This window comes from Vicia villosa, linkage group LG7 (assembly GCF_029867415.1).
Source record: "Vicia villosa cultivar HV-30 ecotype Madison, WI linkage group LG7, Vvil1.0, whole genome shotgun sequence".
NCBI classification, from domain to species: Eukaryota; Viridiplantae; Streptophyta; class Magnoliopsida; order Fabales; family Fabaceae; genus Vicia; species Vicia villosa.
Window position 1 is genome coordinate 100935866 of NC_081186.1, and position 11721 is coordinate 100947586.

At 29.2% G+C, this 11721-nt stretch overlaps 1 protein-coding gene across 1 annotated transcript; it reads left to right on the forward strand.

The window, feature by feature from the left end:
* Positions 1-7241: 7241 nt before the first annotated feature.
* Positions 7242-10657, forward strand: LOC131619844 (uncharacterized). The gene is made up of 12 exons (XM_058890893.1): positions 7242-7373; positions 7506-7667; positions 7761-7937; positions 8150-8205; positions 8413-8547; positions 8649-8855; positions 8944-9070; positions 9171-9325; positions 9418-9538; positions 9642-9812; positions 9897-10088; positions 10398-10657. The coding sequence occupies exons 2-11, from the start codon at positions 7515-7517 to the stop codon at positions 9987-9989; spliced, it is 1395 nt and encodes a 464-aa protein (XP_058746876.1). The 5' UTR covers positions 7242-7373; positions 7506-7514; the 3' UTR covers positions 9990-10088; positions 10398-10657.
* The last annotated feature ends 1064 nt before the right edge of the window (positions 10658-11721 follow it).

Sequence of the window (11721 nt, forward strand, 5' to 3'; positions counted from 1 at the left end):
CTACCTTTTACTAACTATTGCAGAAGCAGTTGGTCATTGTTATTTCAGTAGAAACGGAAGCAATCAAATAGACTGTCTGTATCCATGCGTTGAAACTTGTCATAATTTATTACCATAAGCTCCGGTACTGAGTTATATATGGAGAGAATGCTAGGTAGATAGAAAACTCATGATATAGAAAACTTTTCATAATTGATAACATGTTTGGCACGAAATTTGTTTGGTACTACTTATCTATTTGTACTTGCATGTTATTTGTATTGAGTATGGCAATTTCTTTTAACGCATCATTACGTAATACACGTTCAAGTTCTCTATGTAATTATCCAATGAATAATTAGTACATTGAGCAACTATACTAAACTAATTTTCTTTTATTACATTGAACAATGGTAATTTAGAAAAATGATATATCTCAAATATCAATGAAAAATATTTATTTATGCTTTATATTATATATAAATATCATTTGTAACTTCCAACATATTATATATAAATATCATTTGTAACTTCCAATACAATTTGGATATTAAAAATTCAGTTCATTGTCTTTCATAGTCATGAAAGATAATAATCTATTTAAGTTTAAGTAACATGTAAAAAAATATGTAAAGTCACATAAATAATTAATATTAATATTGACTAAAATTTGGTTAAATGTAATTTTAGTTATTGTGGAATCAAAATAATCTTGTGATAATTTAAATTAGAAATAAATAAAAATTAAAATAAGTGGAGAATTAGATAGACGGGCTACTTGATTAGAATATTTATATAATAGATCATTTATAAGTGGAGAATTAGATAGACGGACTACTTGATTAGAATATAATTGATTCTGTTTATAAAAAAGAAATAAACTATTATGAACTTATAACAAATAAATCATCTAATAATTAATATATAGTAAAATCGTCAATTGATTAGAATATAATATATCATTAAATATATTAAAGCAAAAGGAGTTTTTTGGCAAGTTCGCCATTTGTCAAATTTGTAGAGTCTATGCTATTTTTAAAAATGCTATTAATAGAAATTTTACTATAATTATATTTAAGTTTATTTTATTATTTAATTCATTATTTAATTAATTTTTGAAAATTATTATTTATTGTTTATTATATATTTATTTATGATTCATTAATATTAATAATAATTGATTGGCTTTGGAAACAAACAAAAACAATGCCAATTCACATGTATTTTTGTTTCTCGATACATAGACGAATATTTTTTTGGGAAGACCAAACAAACCATATTCACTTGCCAAAGCTAACAAAACCCTCTCACCTCCCATAATCTCTTCACTCAATAAGCCCTTAAAATATACTTTAACAGTCGCACCTTCAACGTCATCACTCTTTAGTTTCCCAGTTGTTTTCAATTTCTATGAGCGTGGTGGAATTTGAAGTTCAATCGCGTGCTACACAGACACATCAAGAATCTTGACTCAAGATGACACGAGGAAAGTTGAAAATCAAAGCGCATAAGGGTAAGATTGAAAAGAATCAGAAATCCAAAGGCTCTCAGATTGAAGCCAGAGCCGAAGGTCTCAAAATCACATGCCCAATCTGCAAGTTTTTTCGTTTTCCCCTTTCTTGTGTTCTTTGGTAATCTTATGCCATCGAATCAACCGATTTAGGTCATGTTTATTTGTAATTACAATTCTGATTGAATGAGAAATTGTTGTTTTAGTTGTTACTTTCGTTGATGCAGGTGTTGCTAGAATTACTAATTGCTTAGGGTTAGGGTCACAATTAAATGTTAGGTGAATGAAATGTTTTGTATTTTGTAACCTTTTGTTGAGTATTGGATTAGTTGTGTGGATGAGAAAATACAACTCTTTACAAACTGTGGCATTGAAGTTGTGATTATTGTTATGGTTCTTGCTAACTTTTTATGTTTTTGCTGATAAACATAGCTTAGCGTCCGTGGAAGATAAGGGATGATCGATGAAGGAAGTGGTGAGGGCTTCCTGTAGCTGGAGATGGAAAGAAAAGTTGATCTCCCCTGGTTCATATTTCCCTTTTGTTTTCATCTTTGATTTATTAATTTATTTTCTATTTTGTATGCATATCTGAAGTTGATACATACTTTACTTCAAATGGTAAAAGATTTGGGATGCCATTATTGAGGATCTTCTACCTAAAGCTTAAGAGAAAAGATACAAAGTATAATTACTCTTTCATGAAATTTTAGGTTCATTGACTATATCATATGAATAAAATTTATAATAGCTATTATGATTATGAATGCTGTGTAGGATTTGCTTTCTAGCTTCTCAGCAGGAGGTTTAGCCACTTTTCACCATTGTGACAACTTTGCCAAGTATTTGAAAACAAATGCTTCTGTTAAATGCTTGAGTGATGCAGGTTTTTTCCTTGATGGGTATGTTCATTTAGTTTAATTTATCTTTCCCTCATTTCAACAATATGTATATGAATTTTAACATGCCTTTATGCACCCTTTTTTGCAGAAGAGATGTCAGTTTGAACCACACTGTGAGATACTTTTTCAAAAGTTTAGTTACATCACAGGTAATTTTCAATATGTTATTCCCTATATTGAATTTTCAAGTTGCATAACAGAGTCAAAATTGCCTGACATATGTCGTGTTTTTTTCTTCATGTAGTACTTCTTTCCATAATACACTTGAAAAATGAGCAATATTTAAAGTGCAGACTTTAGCTTAGCAAATGTTTAATCAGCAACATGGCTAAATTGCTCTACCTTTTACTAACTATTGCAGAAGCAGTTGGTCATTGTTATTTCAGTAGAAACGGAAGCAATCAAATAGACTGTTTGTATCCATGCGTTGAAACTTGTCATAATTTAATACCATAAGCTCCGGTACTGAGTTATATATGGAGAGAATGCTAGGTAGATAGAAAACTCATGATATAGAAAACTTTTCATAATTGATAACATGTTTGGCACGAAATTTGTTTGGTACTACTTATCTATTTGTACTTGCATGTTATTTGTATTGAGTATGGCAATTTCTTTTAACGCATCATTACGTAATACACGTTCAAGTTCTCTATGTAATTATCCAATGCATAATTAGTACATTGAGCAACTATACTAAACTAATTTTCTTTTATTACATTGAACAATGGTAATTTAGAAAAATGATATATCTCAAATATCAATGAAAAATATTTATTTATGCTTTATATTATATATAAATATCATTTGTAACTTCCAATACAATTTGGATATTAAAAATTCAGTTCATTGTCTTTCATAGTCATGAAAGATAATAATCTATTTAAGTTTAAGTAACATGTAAAAAAATATGTAAAGTCACATAAATAATTAATATTAATATTGACTAAAATTTGGTTAAATGTAATTTTAGTTATTGTGGAATCAAAATAATCTTGTGATAATTTAAATTAGAAATAAATAAAAATTAAAATAAGTGGAGAATTAGATAGACGGGCTACTTGATTAGAATATTTATATAATAGATCATTTATAAGTGGAGAATTAGATAGACGGACTACTTGATTAGAATATAATTGATTCTGTTTATAAAAAAGAAATAAACTATTATGAACTTATAACAAATAAATCATCTAATAATTAATATATAGTAAAATCGTCAATTGATTAGAATATAATATATCATTAAATATAATAAAGCAAAAGGAGTTTTTTGGCAAGTTCGCCATTTGTCAAATTTGTAGAGTCTATGCTATTTTTAAAAATGCTATTAATAGAAATTTTACTATAATTATATTTAAGTTTATTTTATTATTTAATTCATTATTTAATTAATTTTTGAAAATTATTATTTATTGTTTATTATATATTTATTTATGATTCATTAATATTAATAATAATTGATTGGCTTTGGAAACAAACAAAAACAATGCCAATTCACATGTATTTTTGTTTCTCGATACATAGACGAATATTTTTTTGGGAAGACCAAACAAACCATATTCACTTGCCAAAGCTAACAAAACCCTCTCACCTCCCATAATCTCTTCACTCAATAAGCCCTTAAAATATACTTTAACAGTCGCACCTTCAACGTCATCACTCTTTAGTTTCCCAGTTGTTTTCAATTTCTATGAGCGTGGTGGAATTTGAAGTTCAATCGCGTGCTACACAGACACATCAAGAATCTTGACTCAAGATGACACGAGGAAAGTTGAAAATCAAAGCGCATAAGGGTAAGATTGAAAAGAATCAGAAATCCAAAGGCTCTCAGATTGAAGCCAGAGCCGAAGGTCTCAAAATCACATGCCCAATCTGCAAGTTTTTTCGTTTTCCCCTTTCTTGTGTTCTTTGGTAATCTTATGCCATCGAATCAACCGATTTAGGTCATGTTTATTTGTAATTACAATTCTGATTGAATGAGAAATTGTTGTTTTAGTTGTTACTTTCGTTGATGCAGGTGTTGCTAGAATTACTAATTGCTTAGGGTTAGGGTCACAATTAAATGTTAGGTGAATGAAATGTTTTGTATTTTGTAACCTTTTGTTGAGTATTGGATTAGTTGTGTGGATGAGAAAATACAACTCTTTACAAACTGTGGCATTGAAGTTGTGATTATTGTTATGGTTCTTGCTAACTTTTTATGTTTTTGCTGATAAACATAGCTTAGCGTCCGTGGAAGATAAGGGATGATCGATGAAGGAAGTGGTGAGGGCTTCCTGTAGCTGGAGATGGAAAGAAAAGTTGATCTCCCCTGGTTCATATTTCCCTTTTGTTTTCATCTTTGATTTATTAATTTATTTTCTATTTTGTATGCATATCTGAAGTTGATACATACTTTACTTCAAATGGTAAAAGATTTGGGATGCCATTATTGAGGATCTTCTACCTAAAGCTTAAGAGAAAAGATACAAAGTATAATTACTCTTTCATGAAATTTTAGGTTCATTGACTATATCATATGAATAAAATTTATAATAGCTATTATGATTATGAATGCTGTGTAGGATTTGCTTTCTAGCTTCTCAGCAGGAGGTTTAGCCACTTTTCACCATTGTGACAACTTTGCCAAGTATTTGAAAACAAATGCTTCTGTTAAATGCTTGAGTGATGCAGGTTTTTTCCTTGATGGGTATGTTCATTTAGTTTAATTTATCTTTCCCTCATTTCAACAATATGTATATGAATTTTAACATGCCTTTATGCACCCTTTTTTGCAGAAGAGATGTCAGTTTGAACCACACTGTGAGATACTTTTTCAAAAGTTTAGTTACATCACAGGTAATTTTCAATATGTTATTCCCTATATTGAATTTTCAAGTTGCATAACAGAGTCAAAATTGCCTGACATATGTCGTGTTTTTTTCTTCATGTAGTACTTCTTTCCATAATACACTTGAAAAATGAGCAATATTTAAAGTGCAGACTTTAGCTTAGCAAATGTTTAATCAGCAACATGGCTAAATTGCTCTACCTTTTACTAACTATTGCAGAAGCAGTTGGTCATTGTTATTTCAGTAGAAACGGAAGCAATCAAATAGACTGTCTGTATCCATGCGTTGAAACTTGTCATAATTTAATACCATAAGCTCCGGTACTGAGTTATATATGGAGAGAATGCTAGGTAGATAGAAAACTCATGATATAGAAAACTTTTCATAATTGATAACATGTTTGGCACGAAATTTGTTTGGTACTACTTATCTATTTGTACTTGCATGTTATTTGTATTGAGTATGGCAATTTCTTTTAACGCATCATTACGTAATACACGTTCAAGTTCTCTATGTAATTATCCAATGCATAATTAGTACATTGAGCAACTATACTAAACTAATTTTCTTTCATTACATTGAACAATGGTAATTTAGAAAAATGATATATCTCAAATATCAATGAAAAATATTTATTTATGCTTTATATTATATATAAATATCATTTGTAACTTCCAACATATTATATATAAATATCATTTGTAACTTCCAATACAATTTGGATATTAAAAATTCAGTTCATTGTCTTTCATAGTCATGAAAGATAATAATCTATTTAAGTTTAACTAACATGTAAAAAAATATGTAAAGTCACATAAATAATTAATATTAATATTGATTAAAATTTGGTTAAATGTAATTTTAGTTATTGTGGAATCAAAATAATCTTGTGATAATTTAAATTAGAAATAAATAAAAATTAAAATAAGTGGAGAATTAGATAGACGGGCTACTTGATTAGAATATTTATATAATAGATCATTTATAAGTGGAGAATTAGATAGACGGACTACTTGATTAGAATATAATTGATTCTGTTTATAAAAAAGAAATAAACTATTATGAACTTATAACAAATAAATCATCTAATAATTAATATATAGTAAAATCGTCAATTGATTAGAATATAATATATCATTAAATATAATAAAGCAAAAGGAGTTTTTTGGCAAGTTCGCCATTTGTCAAATTTGTAGAGTCTATGCTATTTTTAAAAATGCTATTAATAGAAATTTTACTATAATTATATTTAAGTTTATTTTATTATTTAATTAATTTTTGAAAACTATTATTTATTGTTTATTATATATTTATTTATGATTCATTAATATTAATAATAATTGATTGGCTTTGGAAACAAACAAAAACAATGCGAATTCACATGTATTTTTGTTTCTCGATACATAGACGAATATTTTTTGGGGAAGACCAAACAACCCATATTCACTTGCCAAAGCTAACAAAACTCTCTCACCTCCCATAATCTCTTCACTCAATAAGCCCTTAAAATCATTAAATCATACAATATAATATAGCTAGATGAGACTTTGGGCAAGTTTGCCACTTGTCCTATTCTCAGAAGCATTCCTATTTTTTTATTTTCTATTTATAGTAAAGTTGCTAAAATTATCTTTCTATATATTTTTTTTTTAATTTTTTAAATTGTTATTTCTTAACCTCATAATAATTAATACATTAATACAATAATTTATAATAATTTATAATAAATGCAAATAACCAAACGTCTTAGGATAATTTGTTATTTTTTATTTTATTTAAATTTGATGCATCTTGAAATTCCAAAAGTCATATTTCTATATTTTGTAATTTTTTCTAATTGTTATTTCTTACCCTCACAATAATTAATATATTAATTTATAATGTTTATAATAAATACAAATAACCAAACGTGATAAGAAAAATTGTTTTTTTTTTATTTTTTAAATTTGTTGCATCTTGGAATACCAAAGGTCATAAGCAAATAACATGCTCATTCAATACAGCAAATCGGCGCTGTAACCCTATTAAACTCTTCCTAAACCCTATCTTTATTCTCAAAGCAATTTCTCTTTTCCTGTACCTAATAATGTCATCATAAATTTTTTCTCCCAATTTATTTTGTAAAATGGAATCGTTTCTACAATTTTCTAGGTAATCAATATCACAATTTCTTTCGCTTGAACGCATATAAATAGGAGCAAATTCGTTGATTCTCAATCATTCTACTTCTCATACGTTCATCTCTGCATAATTTCCTCTTTTGAATTTTCGAATTTGTATCAGGTTGTTGCAATGGCTGCCGTAAGAATTGATTTTGTTAAGGAAATCAATCCCTCTAAGGAATCTTGGGACATTGTTGTTCAGGTGATTCGCTTATGGTTTGTACCAGATATGAACTCGAAAGAAAAGTTTTTTGCAATGGAGATGGTTCTAATGGATGAGAAGGTTGTGTGTGGTTGTTGTTGTTTCCTTTTCGTATTTCTCTGTCGATTATACTATATAGTTTTATTCTAATTCGTTCTATCCATAAATTTATAGGGTGACAAGATTCAAGCTTCAGTTAGAAAAGCTCTGCTATCTCGATTTGAAAATAAGATACGTGAGGGAACAGTGTATAATTTCAAATCTTTTAGTGTCGCCGCTAATACCGGAGGATATAGGACCACAAAACATCAATTCAAGCTGAATTTGCAGAATGGCACGGTGGTTACAGAGGCTGAACTTGACAGATAACAATTTCCCCTTACTCAATTGTATCTTTCCCAGAGATTGTTGGGAAAATAGACATGGACTACTTGATTGGTAAAATTATTTAAATCTCAATCCTGTATAAATTTCGGTGATGTATTAAGATTATGTATAATCTGACATATTCTGATATTTTTCTTTTTTCTCGGTTTGATGTTGTTGACTTTATTTCGTATTAGATGTTGTGGGAATTCTGGCTTCGGTTGGACGTGAAAGAGTTTATGAGAAGAATCGTGTAACTACTAAGTATAAGGTTATTGAGTTAGAGTCCAATGGGTATGCTATTTTATCTGTTATAGTATATTTAATTTCGTAAATCATTTCTATGTAACTTATAAACCTTATACTAATTGATCTCATTTTTTTGTTACATTTAGTATGAAGCTTGAATGCACACTTTTTGGGCCATGTGTTGCCGAGCTTAATGCATACCTCCAATCAGGCTACCCGAGAAATGTTGTTGTGCTTGCACAGTATTAGATGTTGTGGGAATTCTGGCTTCGGTTGGACGTGAAAGAGTTTATGAGAAGAATCGTGTAACTACTAAGTATAAGGTTATTGAGTTAGAGTCCAATGGGTATGCTATTTTATCTGTTATGGTATATTTAATTTCGTAAATCATTTCTATGTAACTTATAAACCTTATACTAATTGATCTCATTTTTTGGTTACATTTAGTATGAAGCTTGAATGCACACTTTTTGGGCCATGTGTTGCCGAGCTTAATGCATACCTCCAATCAGGCTACCCGGGAAATGTTGTTGTGCTTGCACAGTATTTCAAAGTCAAAATGTATAATGGAAAAATTCAGTTGCAGAATGCAATGAATTGTACCAAGCTAATGTTCAACCCAGAAATTCCTGAGGCAAATAGTTTCAAACTCAAGTAAGAATTTACTAATAATTTGATCAATTTTGATATGTGATTTTTTTCTATTCATTATTGGTGATTACTTTTATTTCTTGCTTATCAGTGATAACATTGGATCACCCACTCAACCATTCAGTTATATGAAGGATTCTTCTGATTTGAGTTTAGAAGAAGAGTTCTTAAATTTGAGTCAGCGCAAGACAATTGAGGAACTAAAAGACTGTCAAAATGTAATCTTAATTAGATTTGTGCTTCATACTTAATTTACAGCACATGCTTTTCATAAATATTTTGTTTATTTAACATAATTATTACTTTTTGTGTGTGTAGGAAATGGTTTGTGTTGTTTTAGGCACAATCAAACATGTTATTGGTGGGAATGATTGGCGGTATGCTGCACATGCCTGCAACAGGGGAGTTGTTGCGGATTCCAAAAGGTTATCCTGCCCTAAATGTAATAAGCATGTTTGGACCATTGTGACAAGGTCATTGTCCTACAATTATTCTATTGTTCATGAGCTGGTGTATAATTTGCTGCATGGTTTTATCTAATTTGATTACATTTTTAATTATATAGGTACCGTGTCAAACTTAGAGTGATTGATGAAACCGACTCTGCTACTTTCGTGCTTTTTGATCATGATTGTTGTTTGCTGACAAATAAGACATGTTTTGATTTGATTGAGGAAATAAATCCTGTGAGTAATTTTATTATATTCATTTGTTATATGTTTTATTATTGTCTTATTTAAATTGATTTCGTTTCTGACAGAAACTTTGTTATATAAATGTTTGGATTAGGAACTTGAGCCACCCATTGTGCCTAAAGTCATTGGTGATTTGGTTGAACAAACTTTTATTTTTAAGATAGATGTAAAGAATGATGTGAATTCAAGCTTTGAGCAGTCATTTCGCGTCAAAAAAGTTTGTGCCGACAAAGATATTGTCACTAAGTTCAAATCTGTTGTTAAGGTGGTTTATACTCTCTTACATCTTCAACATTGATATTTTTTTTGGTTTCTAACATGTATGTTTATGATTGTTTACGTTGTTTAGAATTCTGCGAGTTTTGAAGATGATTTGGCCGATGGTGTTGTTCAGAGTGAGATGGCTTCTATGGTTGTTCAGGATTTGAATTCCATATCTTGAAACTATTGCTAATGGATCAGAACAACTCAGCCAATTCCAGATTTAGGAGGAAGATGTTAATGAAAGACAAACAATATAAACGACAGCAGCGAGTCACAGGTTTATACATTATAGATATGCACTTTGGTTTTCGTATTCTGACTGTAATATCTCAATTAGTTGGTTACTATTTGTTAGATGAAAATTGTACACCTCTTGCGCAAATGTTTATGCGGGCGGTTAAAGTGTTTATGCAAGAATGATGTTATGATTGTGTAGAATTGGATACACTACTTAATCTTTTAGAACTCTACCAAATTAATTATTTTCTATGCACTTTTGAATTGTTGAATGTTTTGATTGATTATATTAAAATTTCAAATGATAATGATGCTGATGATGTTGTTTTGTCGTGAATATCTAATGTAGAAAGATTGATATAATTGAGGGAAATGGATAGAGATACAATCACATATATGATGGTTGAAGCATCGGTCTTGGATGACTAAAAGACTTGAAGAAACTACATTTTGTAGTCTGTTGGCATGCATCTTCTGTACTATAAAAACCTTTGTTCCATTTATAAGGTTGAATTAGTGGGTGATTTGGGTGGGGGGTGTTATTTTACGGTGAGAAAATAAATTGATTGTTGATGATGGGATGTTTGGCTTAGGTGTTTTGTGAAGATAACGTGGTAACCGTACTACAATGTTATTGTGTATGAATTTTTTCGATTCTTTTGAGTTATGATAATTTATTCAATTTGGAGGAAATTTTAGTTAATCTTAAACTTTTTATAATCTTCAACTTATTTTAATGTTACTATAACTTTATTTGTAAATTATAAATAATTTTAAAATATTTTTTAATTTAAGAAAATTTATCCCGTGCCTCGCACGGGTATACACACTAGTATAATAAAGCAAAAGGAGTTTTTTGGCAAGTTCGCCATTTGTCAAATTTGTAGAGTCTATGCTATTTTTAAAAATGCTATTAATAGAAATTTTACTATAATTATATTTAAGTTTATTTTATTATTTAATTCATTATTTAATTAATTTTTGAAAACTATTATTTATTGTTTATTATATATTTATTTATGATTCATTAATATTAATAATAATTGATTGGCTTTGGAAACAAACAAAAACAATGCCAATTCACATGTATTTTTGTTTCTCGATACATAGACGAATATTTTTTTGGGAAGACCAAACAAACCATATTCACTTGCCAAAGCTAACAAAACCCTCTCACCTCCCATAATCTCTTCACTCAATAAGCCCTTAAAATATACTTTAACAGTCGCACCTTCAACGTCATCACTCTTTAGTTTCCCAGTTGTTTTCAATTTCTATGAGCGTGGTGGAATTTGAAGTTCAATCGCGTGCTACACAGACACATCAAGAATCTTGACTCAAGATGACACGAGGAAAGTTGAAAATCAAAGCGCATAAGGGTAAGATTGAAAAGAATCAGAAATCCAAAGGCTCTCAGATTGAAGCCAGAGCCGAAGGTCTCAAAATCACATGCCCAATCTGCAAGTTTTTTCGTTTTCCCCTTTCTTGTGTTCTTTGGTAATCTTATGCCATCGAATCAACCGATTTAGGTCATGTTTATTTGTAATTACAACTAGTGTTTCTACCCGTGCGTGGCACGGGATAAAATTTTTTATGTTAAAAAAATTATATTATAATTATTTATGGTTTACAAATAACCTATGATAACATACAGACAAATGATTAAATTATTA